The 21,652-nt window shown below is 51.6% G+C and overlaps 1 protein-coding gene across 2 annotated transcripts in view; it reads right to left on the bottom strand.

Annotated features, from left to right (window-relative positions):
• The window catches only part of Retreg1 (reticulophagy regulator 1), a 123,561-nt gene extending 102,208 nt beyond the window's left edge, over positions 1 to 21,353 (bottom strand). For both annotated transcript variants that reach the window (XM_004644743.2, XM_023704936.1), the window contains exon 1: positions 21,245 to 21,353. In XM_004644743.2, the coding sequence (XP_004644800.1) occupies positions 21,245 to 21,315 (71 nt within the window). In that variant the 5' untranslated portion in view covers positions 21,316 to 21,353. The remainder of the gene's footprint in view (positions 1 to 21,244) is intronic.
• Positions 21,354 to 21,652: the final 299 nt, after the last annotated feature.

Below are 21,652 nucleotides of genomic sequence, written 5' to 3'. Positions count from 1 at the left end.
TCGCCCTCTTGTCCACCTGCCTACTTCCAGCCAAGGGAAAACAAACTGCAAATTCACAACCCCTGCGGGCCCTTTTATGGGCTACAGAGTGGCCGGGACTCAAGGGACCCGTAGCCTTCCCATCAGACGAGGAGTTGAAACCCGCTTCGCACAGCCGGGACCTGACGCGCAGGCAGACAGATGGAACCACGCCAGCTAGCCCAGGCGCCGCCTTCCTCCCGAGCGCAGGCCCGCTGAGGGCGCCGCGGCGAGCCCCAGGTGCCCCGCCCAACACAGGCGAAGAGCAGGCAGCGCGGGCAAGAACGATGCACCCCGAATCAGGCGGGGCGTCAGGAGAGCCGCAGCGGAACTCGGGCGAGGAGAGTTGAGGCTGCTCACAGGCGGATCCGACAGAGAGAAGGCTGCAGTCGAGAAGCGTGAGCTGCGGGTGGCTTTCCAGGGCTTGGTGGCCTCAGCAGGAATGAAGGCAAAAGGGGCAGGGGCCCAACCCGGCACAGACGACAGCACCCCTGCAGGACAAGCGGCAGCAAGCGCGGGCAGCAAGCGGCTAGAGCCGACGACGCGGCCGCTGCGGAGCGCCAAAGGCACAGCGCCGGAGCACAGGACAGTGATCGCGCTGCGCGAGGGGTGTGCAGGGGCAGCCCGGCCCGTGGCACACGCCTGCAGAGAAGAGAGCGCACGCGAGCTGCGGGCGAGGCTGGGCGCTCAGCTCTCGGCGGGCGCGAGGGGCCCGCCGCCCAGCCCGGCCGCCGGAGGATGACAGGCACGCGAGGCTACGCTTCCGAAACGGTGCTCTGCAGTGCCACCAGGCTGGAGCTCCTGCACACAGGGACCCTCGGCCGGGCTGTGCCTCCCAAGGCCTCTGGGATGGTGGCTCCACTCTGAGGGGTCACACCCCACTGCGACTTATTTACGGGTTAGCAGTGCCCACCGCTGAACTTCCCAGGAGGAACTCAGTGGCTGAGGAGGAGCCCCGAGGGAAGGACGCGAGGAAGAGAACCCATAAGGCCAGCACCCAGCGGGTCACCGAGATACACCCCTCCCCCAGCAATGGCCCATTTACTCTTTTTCTCTTACGTCTTTTTTTTTTTTTAATGATACAGAAAAGATTTTATTATAGGAAAAGGAAGCCATATGAATGTGTTTGTATTCCATTTTTTAACCAAGGTTAATTTATTTCCAAAATAAATCCAGAATAGGCAGAAACCAATCACCATTCAGAAACATCACCTCAGACCTCAGTTAACTGAGATGGAAACACTTAAAGCAAGCATCAAAACACCACCTCTTTAGTGATGTTAAGTCCTGCTCGATAGTGCTAGTGAGAGCGATAGTGACAGTGACTGACTAGATAATGTCGAGAGCCACACTATCTGAATTTCAACTTAGGCAAGTGAATTCATTAATGCACCTCTTTTTCTCAAGAATTCACCTTATTTTCAACAAGAGCCAATCTAGCTTGGCATAATATTGCACATTTGTAATCCTAGAACTCTGGGTAGCTGAGGCAGGAGGATTGCAAGATTAAGCCCAGCTTGGACAATTTAGCAATTTGGGGAGACCCTGATTCAAAATACACAATGGGAAAAGGGCTGTGGTTGTAGCTCTGTGCAAAAGCCTTGTTCAATCTTCAATGTCACCTCTTACACGTCTTTTAACCCAAGTGGCTGTGGTGTGTTTTCTTGCTGGCTCAGCTCCTGCCTATCAGCTTCTGGTTAATTCCCCGCTGTTGTTCCCTGCTGGGCTCACCCGGCTCCCCACACCACAAGGAAAGGGAAGTTTACAGTTTGTGGTAGAGCTCTACAGTAAGGTGTTTATTTACATCTAAATACATGTAGTGGGACTCAAGTTTCACAAATCTGTAGTAATACTTAAAACCTGTAACACCCTGAGCTGAGCGCTTTCCACTTGATTCCCACTATGTGTGAGTGCTGAGGGGACAAAGGGATACAGGTCACTAATGAGCTGTAACTCAAGGCTCGGCTCACATGGACTCACAGGGGCCTGTGAGCACTGGAGTGGGGTGCTTTACTAGGAAGGTCAGCACAGGAAACTCAGAGTCGCCTCAAGCTGAAAGGTCTTTACAGCTAGCCAGAAAAATCACTGAAACATCTCTAAAAACAAAGAAATGGGGGCCAGGGAGATGGCTCAGTAGAATAAGCACTTCCCTGGCAAGCACAAGCGTCTGAGTTCAATCCCTGGTTCTGCAAAAACAAGAAAAGAAAGATATGCAAAAGCAATCAAAGGAGTGAAAACTGTTAGTTATCCTCTTGGAAGCTGCCAGTTTCAAAGAATAAAATAAACTCGGTAATGACTCCTAAGTTCAGACTCGGACAAGGAAATCCCCACACAACTCCAAAGAGCACTCTGGGTGTCTCAGGCCAGGGTCCAGCACCACCTCAGCCCCTCAGCTTGGCCATGAAGAATCCTCAGCCAGCTGAGATGGTGACCCCCAAGCACCACAGGAAAAGCCACGCAAGGCTGTATGGGCCTCTTTAGGTGCCTCCTTGGCAGCTTAACATCTTCTAGTCCCAAGAACAAAGAAAGAAATCCTGGAGAAGCAAATATTCAAGATGAGTAATTTGTATTTATACGACCTGTGCACAGCTGGTATTTTAATCATGCATCACATTTACGATGACTCCTCTCACGGTCCTACATTAAAATATGGGGCCAAGTCATTTATTTAGACTTGTGACATAAAGTTAAAATCCCCTTTCAGCTTAAAATTTTTATTAGTGCATATTTACAATACATAGAAACACCTGCAAGTTTTCTTTTCCATTTTGTAAGAGCTGCCTAATACTAGGGAGGGCTGGGGTTGTCAGACAATTGATATTGTTTAAAAAAAAAATACAAAAAAGGAAAGCAGAGGATGATACACCGGCCTCTGGAACTCTCCATTCACGCCCGTGGGCTTCCGCCACACTCCCACCAGCAAGCACCGCGTCCAGGTGACTGGCAGCAAGTCCCGAACGTGGCCGTCTATCCTCCCAGGAGAGTTCATGCTCATCCGTATTAGTACATGGTTGCAGTACATAATGATTACGTCACCGTGGGATCTGGTACATGCACATAACACGTCATAATGCTGGTTTTTTTAATAACTTTATTTATTTATTTTGTGTGTGGCCAGCTCAGCCCACCGGGGGCGGGGCTGCTGGCATGTGGTGCTGGGGATTGAACCGCAGTCCCTGTGCTTTTGTTTAGCTTAGCTTGTTCTAAGTAGGCGCTTTAGACCACTGAGCCATCTTACCAGCCCCAATGCTTGGGTTTTTTTGTTTTGTTTTGTTTGTATTTTAGGGAAGGGTCTACAGGGTGTTCAGGTCTCACTACTAGATCGGACTCAGAGTGATCTGCCTGTTTACAGCCTCTCAAGAGCTGGGATTACAGGCGTGCACCACCACTCCCAGTCTCAATCGCTGTTTCAGTGCACACGCCCTGGGGGGCAGGGGCATGGCAGGCCTGGGGATTGACTCCCCGGCCCCTGCACCTGCTTACAGGTGCTTTAATCCGCTGAGCTGTTTGGCTGGTCCTCATAATTCTCTTTGTTTTTTCATGTCATTATTCTTTTTTCTTCTCCCATCTCTTGTCCTCTTCCTATTTGCAAAAGACTTCCATTTCCGGGGCCGGGGAGATGGCTCAGTGAAATAAGTGCTTCCTTGGCAAGTGCAAGGGCCCTAGTTCTAATCCCGGTTCCGCTAAAAAAAAAAGGTTTCCATTTCCTATCCCAAAAGATTTTTATCAGGTACAAGGTCTCATGACACAGCTCAGATGCATAATCCTCCCGTCTTCAGCCTTCAGCACTGGGATTACGGGCATGTGCCACCAAGCCCAGACTCAGTGTCTGGCTCAGCACACCTGGGGGCAGGGCCAGCACAGCATGTGGTGCTGGGGATCCAACCCTTGTCCCTGTACTTGCCTAAATAGGTCCTTAGTCCACTGAGCTATCTCACCAGCCCTCCAAAAGATGTTCGTTAACCAAATAACACTATTATCGTGCCTAAAACAAAATTGAGCTTTTTAGTATCATTACACAGCCTACCAACACCTATATTTCCCCAGTCACTTCTGTCCACTTGTGGAAAAAGAGAAAAAGGACACAGAACACAAGCGTGAGGCACTGAAGTTGGTAGGTGGAGACTTGGGGGTTCTCGTACTTCTAGGCCCGCTGCCTCCTCCTCCTTTCCAATTCCTGAACATTTTTACAGAAGAAATAGGTTCCTTTGTTCAATTCAGTCTCCCCAGTTCTGCGACTGGTCAGGGTACCCTTGCAGCTGAGCGTCTTGGCTCTGTTCGTGTGTGCATGCCATCTCCCGTAAGCTGGCAGCGGGACCTAGAGGTGTGGTCAGACCTGGGTCCGCTTTCGTTCTTCCGTAAATCTTACGGTAGGTGGCGGTGTGTGACCCCAGCAGGAGGCAGGTGCGGCCCACATGTCTGGAGCGTGTGCCTGGCGTGCGTGACCTGGCAGCCGCTTATGACCACTGCGATCACTTGTCCCTCCAGGCCACAGGCAGGAGACCGGCCTTCGTTTCCCACGGCGCGTATTCAGTGGCTGCCAGTTGTACAAGCAGCCTCCGCATCAGTGTGGTTTCCCGGGAGATACACAACCAACGCTTGACTTGGACAGTGAGTCAGTGCCCTCCAAAGGTAACTGAGTGTCCTTCCTTCCTTTTGCTTAGTGGTATTAAAAACTCAAGGATGTGGATATGTAAGGTGAGTTTCAGCCCGCCACGGCACAGATCCTCAGGCCATCCGGTCTCCACTGGTAACCCAAATCCCTTCGGTACAACCACAGCCATCTTAGATAATGAAGGACTTTAGCGGGGTTCGGCAAATATAACAATTGCAAATGTGGTCTGACATTCTAAAAGGAACATTTTTTTTTTTTTTTTAGGGTCTCGCTATGCAGTTCAGGCTGACCTTGCATTCACTTTTGTAGCCCCCAGGCTGGTCTTGAACTCACAGAGATCCTCCTGGCTCAACCTCCCGAGAGCTGGGATGACAGGTATGCGCCACCGTGCCCGCATGCGGGCCGAGACAGCCTAGACCAGTCACTCAGCATGTGAGGACGGGATCAGACTCAGGTCCATGTGCTTGCCCGGTAGGTGCTTATGCCTCTGAGCTATCTGTGCGGCCCCAAGAATTCAACTTTCTAATGCAATCAATCATTCACCCAAGATTCTCTTAAAAATGTGTGGTAAAATTTATGAGTTCTACAAACAAAATAATGTTTTGTCAGTTAAAACTGAAAGTCCAAAAAAAAAAAAAAAACGGGGCTTTTGAATGTATACCTATGAAATCAACTCCAGTGCACTAAAAAGAGGTCAAACAAAGTATCTCTGACAAATTTTTACATCAAAAAAGAAATGCCTGACAGCTGTCATGCCCTCTGAAAAATGCCATCACCATCTGGGCACGCAGCCGGGGCGCCCCACCAGCACAGACTCACCTTCATCTGACCTGTGAACCCTGGTGGGGCTCCCCGCTCTCCTAGTCTCACTGCGGAAGGCCAACATGCCCCCAGAGCCACCCCCGTGGCGGTGGCGCCTGATCGTGACTGCTGGCACCCCCAGGAGCGCTGGCCAGACACGGGGAGCTGCTGAGAGCACCAGTGACCAAACCGCGCCTGCCGGACACACCACATGGGAAGGTGGGCGGGCGGCACCGCACTGAACCAGGCGCGACTCACGCAGGCCGAACTACAGGACAAAGATCAGAGAAAGCTCTTAGGACGAGGCGGCCTGACCTCCGACTGCCCACAGAGGCCCAAGCAGATTCCTGGCCAGGTGGGAAGGGCATGAGTGAGGTCCAGCTTGGAGAGCAGCGGATGCTGCCGAGGGAAGGCAAGAGAACAACTTGCCTTCCACTGTCTCGTCCCTCACCCCTGGGGAGGCCAGTGATGCCCTCCAGCCAAGCTGGGGAACAATAAAGTAGCATGCGCAGAGAGCACAGGCAGAGTTTGTTTTGTTTTGTTTTTGTGGAACCAAGGATTGAACTCCAGCCCTTGCACTTACCAGGCGAGCACTTACTTTCCTGAGCCATCTCCCCAGGCGGCAGGCAGAGTTCTAAGGGTCTCACATGCACTCCCACATTTAGAGGAGCTCACTACCATTATGCCCACTGTACAGAGGAGCAAAGAGAGGCTTCACAATGTGCTCATGGCTCCAAGACAAGAAGCAGTGGACTCCCATAGGACTGCAGGCAGCACGGCTTTACCATTCGGTGTGTTTTGTTTTTTCTTTTGTTTTGCTTTTGAGGCAGGCTCTCACTGTATAATTCAGACTGGCCTTGAACTTACAATGCAGACCAGGCTGTCCCAGAACTCATGGTGATCCTCCTGCCTCAGCCTCCCAAGTCTGGACTGACAGCCATACACCTGGCAAGACTGGCTTTCTTGGGCCCGGGAGATGGCTCAGTAGGGTAAGCGCTTGACTGTCAAACACAAGGATCTGAGTTCAATCCCCAGTTCCGCAAAAAAAAAAAAAAAAAAAAAAGACTGGCTCTCTTACAGCTCAACCAAGAGTCGGCCACCTCGTGTGCCTGCCATCACCTGAAAAGACCTAGAAGCGCTGTCGCTAGTTCTCAGCCTCCCCCCACCTGGTAACAGGAATTGAACCCCAGATCTTTACACTGAGGTATACCCCAGCCCCTTTTTTCTATTTTGACCCAGGGTCTTGCCAAGTTGCTCAGCAGAACTTGAACTTGCAATCCTTCTGCCTCGGCCCCCTAGAGCGCTGGGATTTTAGATGTGTGTCACCATGTCTGGCTTCTGTTATAAATTTTTAAAGAGTAATTTTAGGCTTATGGAAAAATTATGCAGGTAGCACAGGGAGGCCCCATGCCCTCCCTGCCCCTGTACACTGCCCATCTTTCACACCTCACACCAACAGCTCGGCGCATCCATCGGATGAACCACTACAGATGTATCATTCCTAACGTAAGCCCACAGTGTACACTGGGCCTCGCTGTGCATCCTACAGGCTCTGACAAATTCCTAACGTCATCTCCCTGCACTGGAGAACCACACAGCACAGCTTGCTGCCCCCCAAACGCCCAGCCCTCCGCCCCTCCAAATCCCCAAAGCAGCGCTCGCGGATCATAGTCCCACCCCAGAAGGCCACACAGGGGACGCAGACGCGCGCAGCTTTCTCCTGCTACCTTCTCTCCCCCAGCAACAGGCCCCAGGATCCCTCCGCACGTTTCCGTGGCTTCACAGCACGCTGCTGTTGACCTCGCCTGATGGAGTAAAGCCAACTCTGTCACACCTCCTAAAGGACATCCTTGGTGGGCTCTGATTTCTGACAATTAGGACTCAAGCTCCTGTTCACATGCATGTGCAGGATTTTGTGTGGACGTGAGTTTCCAACTCATACCAACACAGCCTTCTCTGTAAGCAGTTCAGTCGGCACGCTGGTTGGTGCTGGAGTCCCTGGCAACCTGGAGTCTGAGTGTGGCCTGTGGCACATGCTCTGGGTGGCAGGGCACAGCGGCAGCGATCCCGTATGCACTCTCCGCCCAGCTTCAGGACACACACACAGTCAGTAGTGGTAGCTCAGCAATCTTCATGAGTACAGCTGGTCAAAGACACCAATCAGCACAACGCCATCTCTCTCTATTGGCAGTGACTTCGTGACACGGCAGAGCGGCCAGTTGCTGCTATCTGCTTGTCCCTGTCTGTCACTCCACAACAAGAGGCTCCTGTGAATGCCCTGCTGAAACCTCCAGGTCCCTGAGGTCTGAGAGTCTGTAAGGGTCTGTGGGCCGGGCCACTGCTGACCATCACTTGAGGTGTGTGACACTCCTGTGTAGAACAACTAAACTCTACCAGACCCTCCCACAGGTATCAGGAGCTCAGGTGACCTTGCTCATCAGGCTACTGAGAAGCTGTGGTAAAGATAGCCACACATGGCCACCAGAAAACCCTGGAAGAAGCCAGGCATGGTGGCGCAGACACCTGTAATCCCAGCGCTCAGGAGGGCTGAGGCAGGACTACTGTGAATTCAAGGTCAGTGTGGGTTACACAGCGAGTTCAAGGCCAGCCTGAAATGCACAGCAAAAAGGGGGGGGGGGCAGCTTGAATGTAGCTGTCACCAGGTTGGCTGTGGTCACAGGACACCCGAGAGACTGTGAAAGCAGACAAATGGGGTGTAGGGAGGAGCTGCCCGCATACCACCCCCCTCAGGCTCCTAGCTGCTGAGGGGCAGATGGAGGAGTCCAGGTCCCCTCCCAGTCCACTCTCGCCGACCCAGATGGACAGGACATGCGAGCCCATGGTAACCCCGGTCTGAGGGACAGGGAGACCTGGACCTGAGAGGCCTGGGCCCCACCACCCTGAGTGTCCACAGTGCCATCAGCCTCATTGGGCAGTCACTGCTGTCCTGCAGCAGAGGGGCAGAGGTCACAGGGGACACAAGCCTCTGCGAGGACACCGTCAGCCACCGCCGGGGGTGTCACTCAGGGAGGGAGGTGGGGCACACAGGGCAGGCAGGGAGCAGGCGGCCCAGAGCCATCCTGGGAAGACTCCATGGCCCCAGCACCCATCAGTCCCTCAAGCCTCACTCAGGAGCACAGGTTCAAAGACAGAAGCTCTAGGAATGCCAAGAAGATGCCCCAGGGCTGCACCCAAGGGACTCTGGACTCCTGGCCCTGTGTCTGGGTCTTCACTTCCCCGTTCAGCCAGCCCTGCCCTCCACTGTGGGTCCCAGCACAGCTTTTCATCACCTTCAAATAGTTTTCAGTTCAATAAAACAGGCCACTGGCTCTCGCTCTTATCCAGTGAGCCTGGGACCAGGACCACATCAACAGACTCTGAACAATGAAAATTCAGAAGCATGTCCACCCATTTCTCAGGCGCTGGCCACCAGAAAAGTTTCTAGGCTGATGGGTTCATGCTAACCAATTAAAAGGAAAAACAAACAAAACAACAAATAAAACACACCTCTTCAAATTACGATACCATTTGTCTACTAAAAGTTACACATTCTAGCCGAGTAGAGAGGTGTATGCCTGTCATCTCAATACTGGGGAGACTGAGGCAGGAAGCTCTCTGTTTGAGGCCGGCCTGGGCTACACAGTAAGTTCAAGACCAGCCTGAACTAGCAAAACCCTATCTCAAAACATCAAATAAGAAAATAAATGTTGCATATATTTTCACTGACATATGGCATGACCGTCACCTGACGACATTCAAGTTTTTGGAAGCCAGGACAGGCATACACAAGGTAGTCAATGATGATAAACGTGCATATCGTGGCTGGCAAACATTACACAGGCCTGTTACAAGCTTGATAACGAGACAGAATCACCAGCGGGTGGTGGCTGCCCGCATGCCACGGAGGCATGCTGTGGCCCGGCACGCACACCCTCCCGACCAGCTGCAGCGAGCCCTCGGCCTCCATCAGCGTAAAGGCAGCGTCAAGACGGCTCCACACCCCCCAGGTGACTCACAGCCCCCTGCGAGGCCCGCAGCCCACAGGGCCCCTCCAGCCACGCTGGCACGGCGCTGTTTCTGATTCATTTCTGGACTAGGTCAGCCTGTCAGCTTCCTTCTGTCCTGGTGCTCCGTGCTGGAGTCTGTTTCTCTCACACCTTCTTCTAATCCATTTCCAGGCTCTCTGGCAATGTTTATTTTTGTGCTGGGGCACAGCGGAGGATGAAAATCGACTCCGTCTTCAGTCACCTCGGGCACGAAGGAATGAGACAGCATACACACTCGGGTGGAGGACGAGGTACGGGAGACCAGTGCAGACCCAGGGGGACAGACGCTGGGAGGCTGACCCTTTGCTGAGGCCCGAGGACTTTAAGGACACAAGTTTCGGACAACAATATGCAATGTATTAATTACTGTAACTGTCCTACTAAGCTGTTCATTGCTATTTTGTTTTTTTCTCATTAAAATGAATAAAACATTTTAAAAAAGAATGCAAGTTTCCCCAGGAATGCTGCTGGTGCACATGTGTAACCCTAGCTAGCACTCAGGAGGCTGAGGTAGGAGGATCGCCGAGTTCAAGGCCAGCTTAAACTACATAGTGAGATCCTGTCTCGAAAGAAAGAACAAATGAACAAAATAGGAGGCGGCGGGATCAGAGAAAATGTTCCCATCAAACTGAGGCTTCACTAACTCAAGGTTGGTCTGCGTGCGATGCCCACACAGCCCTGGACAACACTCAAGAGAGCGCGGCCAGCAAGACAGGCCCAGCGCTGAGCTCGTCCCCCGAGAGGCAGCGGCTTCGCCCCCCGTGCATGGCTCACCCAGACCCTTGGCAAGGCCGCAGCTCCTCCGGGTCCCTGCACCACATTTGCAAGCCCGAATACCCCTGGGGCTATGTCCAGCAGTGGACATGGTCACCACAGGCTGGACAGGAGGCCGCAGGTGCTGTGCTGCGGGACACCACACAAGGACAGCAGGAAGCGAAGGCGCGAGGCCAGCCTTCTGCACAACTCTCTTCCAGGGAGAACTGGAAACAAACAAAAACCAAGTTTGCCTAGTTGTCTCCAACTGGCAAGAGGAGCCAGCCTCCCACTGTGATGAGTTTTACAAGGCCCCGAAGGGCAAATTCCTTTGTGTTTTCTTTTTACTGTAATACTTTATCGGTACATCATGATTACGACATTCATTTTGGGCATTGGTACAGGTACAGAAGACATCTTCATTCTTTAGGGACAAATTCCTTATATGGCAAAAAAAGGGGGGGGGCATAGTCTACAAAAACCTTTAAAGGGCCGGGAATATATTAATACCTTTCTCTAATAATGAGTGAAATGACCGACTCAGTTCTTACCAACCCTTCTTTCGGGGAGGAAAGCGGAGTCCTTGCCAAACTTAATCGGGCACAGGCTAAATAGTGAAAATAGCTTTTTTTTCTTTCTTTCTTGTTTGGTCTTCAAAGAAAGAAAGTCTACTGATAAAAGCATTGCAACCCAACACAGTTCTGCTGTGGAAAAACATTCTCTTTGCTTTGTAACCTTCAAAACAGAGCTCTAAAAGTGGGGCTTTGCTTGCATTTACTAAAACATACACAGGCCCCTGAGAAGTCCTTGGTGTGTGCAGGGCTTGTCTACCAGTCTGTGGTGGCTCTAATCATCAACAGAGGGCTCTCATAGCACAAGGGCTCACGTGGAACTGCGTTCCAAAAATGGAAAACAATGATCTTCTCAAGTGCGAGGCAGCCCTCTCCCTTAATACCAGAAAAATCCTGACTCCTTTTGTAAAGATTCTGAAAAATTAGTTGCTAAAGATGTTGTGTTAAATTAAACTATACACCATTAAGGAAAAGCTGTGGGGCCGGGGAGATGGCTCACTAGAATAAGTGCTTCCCTGGCAAGCACAAGGACCTGAGTTCAATCCCCGGTTCTGCCAAAAACAAAAAAGAAAAGAAAGAAAAAGCTGTAAAATAAATTCTCCAAGCTGTAAAATGCATTTCTTTTTGCATTTTAGTAGGGGCCTACAGGGTCTCACTGCATAGACTGGACTCGTCATGACTCTCCTGTGCACAGCTTCCCTAAACGCTGGGATTAAGGTACGTACCACCAGTCTCAATCGCTGTCTCCGCGCCCCAGGGACCACTGCGTCTGCTTAAGCAGGTGCTTTAATCCACTGAGCTATTTGGCTGGCCCTAAAATGTATTTTATTTCCAGAACTGTGTAAACATGTATGTGTGCTGGGCAAGGGGATACCTGTTGCTACTTTTTTTTTTTAAAGATCAACAAAATATATACATACTTTTTAAGTAATTTGGAAAGAGTAAGCTGTCATAAAACGGAGCAAGACTGAGTGATGGCCGGTCACAAATCAGATGAAATGGAAGGCAGAAGAGAAGCCTTCGGTAGACTGGTCCTTGTTCAGTTATGATCAGAGAGTGAGCCCGCAGCCTGCAGCCTGCATGGTGGGCAGGAAGCAGAATTTTCTCTGCGGGGAAAGAGGGGAAGATCTGAAGGCTTCAAAGGTAGGGGACTGCTGGAAGCAGTGATGAGGAAGAGGCTGCCCAACAGCACAGGGCAGGCGGCAGGCTGGTGAGTGCCAGTAGAAACAGGTCCGGAACATCCGGGGAATTCAGGGAATGTGGCCAAGTCAGCAGCCGAGCAGGGAGGCAGACCAGACAGGGAGGAGCAGCAGGCAGGACCGTGTGCTGCATGCTGGCCTTACCACAAAGGGAAGAAGCCAGGGCCCAAGTCCCTGGGTCAAGGCAGGGCCAATCAGGCACAGTCTCCTCTGCTCCTCTGCCCTGGGGTGTTGATAAGAGCCTCCCAGGGGCTCCTGCAAGCGGCCAGGTACCCGCCCAATGCAGTACCTGCTGCCTTCTACCCATTTTGCATTTTTGTTTTTGTTTGCTCTGTTTTTTTGTTTTTTGGAATCGGGGATTGAACTCAGATCCTTGTGTTTGCCAATCAAGTGCTTATCCTACTGAGCCATCTCCCCGGCCCCTTCTACCCAAACTGGTCATGACAGGGAAGGGGACATTCACAAAGGCTGCAGGAGTCACCCTTTGCAACCCACCCCGGGCTGAGAGACCAGTGAGTAAAAACTTAATGCCACTGATCAGATTCAGTCACAGGGAGGAAAAAGAGGAGAATCTCATCACCCACTGCAAACAGTGAGATGGCGGGGGAGGGAAGAATTCCAAGGCAGAGCAGAGGACACAAGAGAAATAAACACAGGCAGGCTGTAGGAATGGCAGCTGGTGGTTTCCTGGGGCTCCTGTGTGACTGGCGGATGCTGTGTGTGTCTCCTGCAGGGGAACCTGCGAGTCTCGGAGCCAAACTCCAGCTACCCCAGGTAGACAAAAATCCCTCCTCATGCTCTGCATTGGTATTTGCATTTTTAAATCTAGGCACTGGTGAGATAAGTTCTTCCCAAAACTTCCTTATCACCCTCTGAACTACTTGAGGCCTTTCTAAAAATACCAGATTCCTGGGCCCTGCCATAGACCTGGCAGATCAGAACTCTTAAGAGGAGAGGCGCTGGGTTCTGTCAGCAGAGACCTCTGGGCCTCTCCCACGGCCTCGCCTGCTGAGCCAAGGCCCCTCCCCCGAGCCTGTTCTAGTAAGTGACCCAAGCAGCACCTGGAGCTGGGCCTCTTCCTTCCTAAATAAATCAGCACACATACTGCTGTGCCTGTCCCCTTGCATGGCAGGTGTAAAAGAGCACAGACTAGGTAAACCATAGAAATTTCCTCCCCACCATTCTGGAAGCTTGGAAACTCAACACCACGATTCCCCAAAGCTGGCGCCCAGCACTTTCTTGCTCTGTTCTCTCAGGGTGGCTGAGACGACTGTTCTGTCGCAGGCCTCCTCAGGGATCCACTGTCATGACAGATTATCCCCTTGCAAAGGTCCCATTTTGTATTTCTACCATCCTGGGGATTGGTTCCAACGTAAGAATTTGGGGGGACATCAGCATTCATCCAGTCTACTGCAACTGGAGGCAGGGCCTGAGGACAGGTGCCAGGGGCCTCCAAGGGGACAGGAGTGGGAAAGGGGGCCACACAGAGGAACTCCATACAACACTGCAGGAGGCCCAAGAAAGACACTAGCTGGCAAGTCACAAGGGCCCGCCTCATTCGGGAGTTTCCACACCTCCATCTCTACAATGGTCATAAACAACAGAATGAACTTAAGATATGGGCGTTAGTAGCCTCCAATGAAGAGGCTGGAGTCACATCTGTCTAAAATCGTGCAGCCTGTCAGTAAGAGTCAAGAGATAAACTTGAGGCCTTCCCAACCCCAAGGCATGGCTGGACTCACAAACCACATGCCGAGTCCCTTGCATGTGGCTTGCGTCTACCAATCAGTTCTCAGAACCCGAGTGTTCTAGAGCAACTCCAGTCACTGTCCATCCCCACTGGGCGTGGCCCACCTTGCTCAGCCTGTGCGTCCGCAGTCCGCAGTTGCCCAAGCCCATTCCAAAGGGCTTGCCCAGGGCCCCAGAAAAGAATTCGGCCCCTCTGTAGTTCTGGGACTGCTGGCTTGGCCACGGCTAATGGAGGATCCTCTTGGTCCGCCAGCACCTTCACTCCAAAAGAACCAAGGCTGAGCAGACCCGGGCGCTGGCCCACAGGCATCGGTATGGACCGTTCTCCCTGGCTGCCCAGTCCTGCCCTGCTCCCTGCCAAGGGTCTGCTTACCCAGGAAGGCCAACACCTTGCCAGGGAAGCGAACTTGATCACAGTCCTGTACTAGAAGACCTGCTAGTGGCCCTTCCTGGCTGTGCCCCAGGGCTCAGGAGTACGATTTCACACCACCGGAGCCACCCCATCCAGCCCCAGGCAGGGACCTCAGCACCTACTTCCAGAACTGGCTCTGGTGTCTCTCAGGTCAAGGGTATTTGCTGGTAACACCACACATCAAATGGCCAAAACTTTATTTTATTATTTTTTTTTTTAATTTTTAATTTTTTGGGGGCAGAACCGGGGATTGAACTCAGGCCCTTGCACTTGCCAGGCAAGCACTTATTCTACTGAGCTATCTCCCTGGCTCCAAAACTTTATCACAGCTATGGAGGCTAGAAGTCCAGCACAAGAATTAGCAATTCGGTTTTCTCGTTTTGATTTTTAGGGTTTTTTTCTTTGTTCCGAGACAGGGTCTCACTGTGTAGCTCAGGTGGCCTTGACCTTAGCAGTCCTCCTGCCTCAGTGTCCCAAAGGCTGGGATTTTAGGCTGTGTCAGCACTCTGAGGCCTGTCACCTGGCTTGCACGTGGTCAGCTGTGACCTCACAGTCTTTCCTCCGTGCATGCTCTTCCTCAGTGCCCTTGATGAAGAGCCACACACAGGACCTCGCTGAACTCTGATCCCTTTCAAAAGGCCCTCCTCCAGTATGCAGCCACAGTCGGGATGAGGATACAATATAGTCCCAAGAAACCAAGCACCCAGCCCACACACATACTGGCTCCAGGGCCAGCCTCAGTACCCAGGTGAACGGGCCCTGCCACATGCCCTGCCCACCCCCGAGGCTACACTCAGGACAAGGGAGACCAGGCTGCCACGGCTGAACGCGCCACAGGGACCGCGGGTCACAACAGTTTCCTAGACATCACAGAGCCTCCAAGATCCTGGTTGACACAGCATCCTGACCTACTTAGCTCGGGACAATGAATTCTAAGGTCATCTTATTTTAGATCCAAACAAACACACGGCACACAGCACATTCTTATGCTTGCCAAGTAGGCGCTTGTACCTCTGAGCTACTCCCCAGCCCCAAGAAGCACATTCTAATTGTTCTCAAAGCCCAAAACAAAATGCACCGAGCAGCGAATTAGTAACTGTGCCATGCTAGTGGGCTGCTCCTATGACGCGTCCTCCCCCAGCGCACAGAAGTGGCACTGTGGGTGTGGCCACACCACTGACAAACGCTGCTCTCTGCCCACATCTCAGGACCCCGACAGAATCCCTGAACATCCAGAACACTGCAGCCAGTAGCCATGTCAGGAAAATGTCACCCATCTTTGTTTTTCATTCAATGCCAACAGGATCAAGATGTCATACAAAAGCCACACCTAGAAAAAGATCCATATCTTCTTCACCGGCCCCAGGACATTCAGGGAAGAGACCAGTGACGACCTTGGGCATTGATCCCAAGGAAAGGCAGCGCTGGGAAGGGGAACTCAACACTGAGGACCGTATTCCTGTTGGTGCAGCCGTCCTGACCAGGCCCAAATGGGAATCAAAAAGGAGTTTCAGGGAGCCTCGTTCCAGCTAATGGTGTGGCCCCTGGTCCCAGTGTGTGGCCCCTGGTAACAGTGTGTAGGAGTATGGCATGGGGACTGCCTGCTATTCTGTGGCCAAACCTGAGGTAGGAAAGGGCAGCCACTAATAGCAAACATCACGAACGGCCACTCTGGGCATGGGGCCAATAGTCACATCCCAGGTGGACTCAGCGTCACAGCCACCTCAAGGCCAGGGATTGTGTTATGTCACCCCAGGTAAGACAACGCCTTCTGGTTCTTTTCCATGGCTCATAGCAAAAGAGAAGACAGGGAGAGACAGACAGATGGTGCTTAAGTACAGAGCACGGACAGCATGAGGAGGAATTGGTGGCCGACTCTGGACTCAGTCCAGGCAGGTTCCTAGGCTCTGGGGTTCCAGAATATTCTAGAGCAATCCTGAATCTCTTCTGATGCCTGACGGTTCTTCATGGTCCCCAACCAATAGCCACGAACTCTGAGCTGTTTCTCACGGCCTCACTACTACTTCTGAGAGGATGATGGCTTTTCCCAAATTTTTCTTCTTTTACACATGAGGAAGACCATAGTTCAGAACGAGTCACTGGATTTAGGTTCATCTCAAAAGAAGCTGCTTCATCTCTTTCCAGAAACCTCATCCCAGACACACCCAGAAACACACACAGACACAGACACACAGACACACAGACACACACACACAGAGGCTGCCTCTGTAAACATCTATTTCTACTAGACCTAAATCCAACCCTAAGAGCTTAAGTATCTACTTAGAATAAATATAAAAAATAAGGAAATTGAGCGAAGGGAGAATAGACTAAGGGGAAGATGACTCAAGTTGAAACACAACCCACGAGAACTCTGGGCCAAGCTGAGAAGCCAGACAGCCACCAAGCTGCCTCAGAAACAAACTCTTCAGGGTATGAGCTTGGTATTTCATCCCTGGGGGAATATTTTTTAGGTTTTTCATTGGCATGGATTAAACACCACGCTTCACATTGAGCTATATCCTGAGCCATTTTTATTTTTTTTTATTTTGAGACCGTCTTGCTATATCACTAAGTTGCCCAGGTTAAATTTGAACTTGCAATCCTCCCACCCCAGCCTCCCAGAATGCTGGGATCAAAAATACACACAACATCCAGCTAGAAATGCTTCCTTAATGGGAGAAGAAGACAGACTAACACAGGAAAACACTCCAGGTCTCTTCTTGGAACAGAGAATCGGGGCCGGGGAGATGGCTCAGTGGAATAAGCACTTCCCTGGCAAGTACAAGGGCCTGAGTTCAATCCCCGGTTCTGCAGAAAAAAAAAGAATAGAAAATTGAGCAACACAGCCCAGCAAGTCTATGATATAAGTGAGCACGGCAGACAGCATCCCAAGCTCACGCTGAGCGCCAACAGCCAGGTCAGAAGCGAGTCTCTGAAGGTGTTCAGAATGCTTCCCACTGTTCCCCAAGAAAGTTACAAAACAGAACAGGAGAAATGGGGACTAAGTGTTGTAGGAAGGCCCAAAATCTCCCCGTCCAGCACACCCCGTTCACACTCTCGCCCTGGCTTACTGGAAACGCTCTCTCTCCTCCGCAGCTCTGTGCACTCGGCGCTTGTGCACACGTGCCACACACGCATGCCCAACATGCATATGAACCACCACCAGCTCTCTGTAATGAAGCACAGTGAATGAAAACGACAGCTTCCCAGGACACTGAGCATTCACGCGGTGCAGCTTCTGTGGTTGGCAGAGGGAAATTAAAATTTTAAATACAGCTTGCCAAGAAAGCCCACCAAAACCAGGTGGCCACGTCTGGACAAGCCCAGAACCAGGACATTTCTGTCTTTGTATAAGCCTTGCTTGTTTAACTGATGGCCTTGCAATGGAACTTGTGATGGAGTTTACATTCCCTTAGCAACGCATGTTGCCCAATCCTCCAAACACAACATGCTGAATCTGCCTTTGTACCTCCCTGTTTGCTCTCCCTATAAAAGTCTCCAAACCCCAAAGTGGGGCGGGGGGTCTGACTCTTTGGGAGAGATCCCAGTCAAGCCTACCAATATAATAAACTGCCTCCTAAACCTTCTTGGTGTCGTTTCTTCCCGTGTGTGGTCTGTTTTCTCTAACAGTTTTACTGTTTAGTGTGAAGCACGAGCCATAGAAATACCTCAGCTCAACCAGAAATGACTGCATTTCATGCAGCCCCATATGCCTGGAGCAGAGAAGCAGGCAGAGGGGGCAAGGCTGTGCTCGCAAACAACCACAGCAAAAACCTTGGCAGGACAGATCTTACGCCAAGAACAGAAAGTGTGATTAAAAACATTACGCTGATTGCTTAACCTTAAAAAAATTATTACAGTACAAAACATGCTGGCAGACATGCTGGTGCATGCTGTGATCCCAGCACTCAGGAGGCAGGAGGATCACCAGAGGCCCCTGGGCTACAAAGTGAGTCCGAGGCCACAGGGACAGACTGCGAGACTATCTCAAAAACACCAAAAAAAATTTTTAAATTTGAAATTAAAAAAACACACTAAAAAAAAAAATTAAAAAACCACAGTATCATTACACTCTTAGCCCACCATTCTTGTCCTGTTCTGAAGCAGCTCTGAAAGGCCCCTTTCACAAGTGCCTTTAGTTGCCACGTTGTGGCTACCGTGATGTCTTGAATCACTTCAAACCCTCCCTTTCAGTCATTTTGCCTCTGGGGGAGCCGAAGGTTCACTCAGGGCTCCAGACTCAGGAAACGTGCCACCGCCGCCACCGCTGTGGAGTGGGAGGAGCTGCCTCCCGGGGGCAGAGGCGGCAGGAGCAGTCACCGTACTTCTTCATTTCTTAGTGCACTCCTCACGGGCAGGAGGGACCGCACACTGCACACCTTAATTCTTTTCTCCCCTTCCCTTCCCTTTTGGGTATTACCCAATTGGGATATTGCTTTTATCACACCTTGTAAAAACACTCAGGAGAAAGGACTTCCAGAACCACTTCAGGAGAAGGAAAAACATGGAAGCCCAGGGCTAGTCAGTGAGGAGGGAAAGAGGCTGAAGGGAGGGGGCGGGAGGGAAAAGCAGGAGATGCAGGAGCGTGACAACGTGCAGGCCTGCCGGCGAGGGCCACCCTCAGAACACACTCGCAATCTCTAGACCTTGGTATGAGGAGGGTGACGAGTCTCTGGAAGAATACAGAGTCCACACTTACGCAATTTCAAAAACAGAACAAACCTGCTTTGGAAAGTGGCCAGAACAATGGGACAGATGTGTTCAGAGGAAGGGGGAGGGAGTTTGTGATATTTCATCTTTTACTGTAATAATTTTTAAAATGTAAGCACTCGCTTATTTTTTGTCCCAAAAGAAGCTACATCAGAACTTTTCAAATCCATCTATCCAAAACGAATCAGTCCTGGGGCTGGGAAGATGGCTCAGTAGAACAGGCACTTGCCTGGCAAGCACAAGGGCCTGAGTTCAATTCCCGGTTCTGCTAAAAAAAGAAAGAAAGAAAGAAAGAAAGAAAGAAAGAAAGAAAGAAAGAAATCAGTCCTGTCCAAGAAATGTGGCCTCTTTGGCCAGTACCAAAGGTTTGGCCAGGGCGCAGCCGTGAGTTCCTGACTCAAAGCCCGAGCACAGGGGTCGCACTCAGCAGACACCCAGCACAAGCGACCCCGGCTGGCCCCTGGCAGCGGAACCGGACCTGGGCTCCCCAGGGTGTGGTTTCTGCTCACCTTCTGGGTTCCCTGGGGACCTGTTTGCGTGCCCAGTCTCTGTCCAGCGTCATTCATCAGCCACGCGTGCAATTAACTGCAACGCTAGTCATGAATTCTCTGGGGCGTGTGTTCACAATAGTAGCAGCCTCAGCACGGGAAGCAGTGCACGGGAGCAGCGAGGGCTACTCCTACTTCTGGGGACAAGTGGCACAGCACGGGTAGCAGGACTGGCCCAGGGCGCACGATGAGTTCTTCCGCCCACACACTGTTAGCCTCCTTTCTGTTGCTAACAACACACCACCTGAGATTGGGTAAGTTACAAAGCAAAGGGTATATGTGAGCTCACAGAGAGGGCCAGAGGTCGAAAGGCCACATCTGGAGATGGTCCTGCGGTTAGTGCAGTCCCGAGGTGGACCACGGTAAGACAGGAAGTTGAGCCCGAGAGTCCTACCTTGATGGGCTCTTCTGGGGGAAGGAGGGTGACGTAAGGTCTTAGTACGCAGGCTGGCCTTGACCTCACTACGTATCCCAGCCTAGCCTCAAAGCCACCACACTGACTCCAAAAGTTCTTGAAGATGGGCTGCTAAGGTAGCTCAGAAAACTAAGCGCCTGCTTAGGCAAGCGCAGGGACCAGGGTTCAATCCCTGGCACCACGTGCTGAGCTGGACACCAGGACCTGGTGTGGTGGCACAAGCCTCTAATTCCAGCACTGGAGAGGCTGAAAACAGGAGGATCACTATGAGTTGGAGCTGCACAATGAGACCCTGTAACAAATACATTTTTAAAAAAAAATCTTGAAGGTATTTAGAAGGTATCTGAAACTAAAATTTAAAAGGTATTTCAAGAAGACAGGCATTGATAAAGACACAGGTGAAGTAAATAAAGTGTCCACACTGTCATCAATACCCCAGGACGTACTCATGTGGGTGGCAGGAACCCAACTGCAGGAGGACTGTCATGTGTCATACACTAACCCCCTTCAGCCTATGAATCACGGCCTCCACCTGCAAAGACGTGACTTCATGCAAATCAGACACCTGAACCTCGGACACGAAGCCACCTCTGTCTGACCTGGGTAAAATTCCCCAGACAGCAAGCTGGCCAGGCACAAGTTTACAGCATCAAAGTCTGCAAGCCTGGCTTTTACACTGTGTTGCTCCAACAGCCATCTTTTGCCTTTGTCTTTATATTTTGGTTTTGTTTCACAAGAAAGTCTGGACTTTAAGGCTCATTTTATACATGCTCTATGGAATGTTTCTGTAGACACCCTGGGTTCTGTGCAACAGCTAGGAAAGAGCTTAATGAGAAGAGGCCAGCCCCTCTCTCCAGGGATTTTATACAGTTCTTATGAAAACGAATACAACGATCAAAGCGGCCGTGCCCAATTCACTAGGTCTGGTGCTCTGCAGTCATATCTGTGGTCACTTGTCGCTAGGACATGTGAACGCACTTCCTTTGAAGAGTTCACTGCTGCAATGAAAGGCTTTCCAGGATGGGCTGAGCCTCAGTCCTCGGGAGAGTCCCCAAGTCCTTGGGGAGTCCCCAAGAGCCCAGCACCTCACGCCACGTGGCCATGGTAGGACACAAGCCACCCACTGGGCCATTGGGAACAAGAAAAAGTGCTCCGTCTCCACCTGGCCAACACAAACATCCTTGTGGGGAGCAGGGAGGGTCGCTCGGGTCTGTGGCGAAGCCTGAGAAGCGCAGCCCCCGAGCCCTGGTGGAGGAGGGGGCGTCCATCAACACACCACGCCCACACCCTTGGGGAATCCCGAAGCATGTCTGGATTACCGCAGCCAGTTCCTGCGTGACCCACAAAACATGATCAGCACTTCTCGGGCGCCCTGGAGCACACCTAGTTTGCTCCTGCCTTACCTCACACTCACTGTTTCGATACCAAGCAGCAGGGCATGTGCAGAACAGGTCAGGGGCCTCGGCCCCGTCATGTTGTCGTGAACTCAATACCTCAGGTCCTCGGGACTTCATTTCCTCAGGTGGCGAAACCACAACAAAGGCTCCCTCTCCTCTTGTTTCATCACAGGGATGTTTTCTTTTGAAAGGGCTTTGCTGCCAACGAACAACCTGGTTTCCTAGGTCAGAGCTCAGGCAACCTGATCATCAGAAACAGTATCTCCCAGAGCGCCTGGAATACTGGACTTGGGTTAGCGCCTTCAAGGAGCTGGGCAGCTTGGGATGGCGGGTGGCTGGTGACTGCCCATTCATCCAGGGGTTCCTGGGCTAAAATCTGCCTATGTCAGGAACTCTTCTTCCAGGACTTCCCAC

The sequence above is a fragment of the Octodon degus genome, unplaced genomic scaffold, assembly GCF_000260255.1.
Source record: "Octodon degus isolate 3935 unplaced genomic scaffold, OctDeg1.0 scaffold00207, whole genome shotgun sequence".
Classification (NCBI taxonomy): domain Eukaryota; kingdom Metazoa; phylum Chordata; class Mammalia; order Rodentia; family Octodontidae; genus Octodon; species Octodon degus.
The sequence above is the reverse complement of the archived record's forward strand: the minus strand, read 5'-3'. Positions and strand labels throughout refer to the sequence as shown.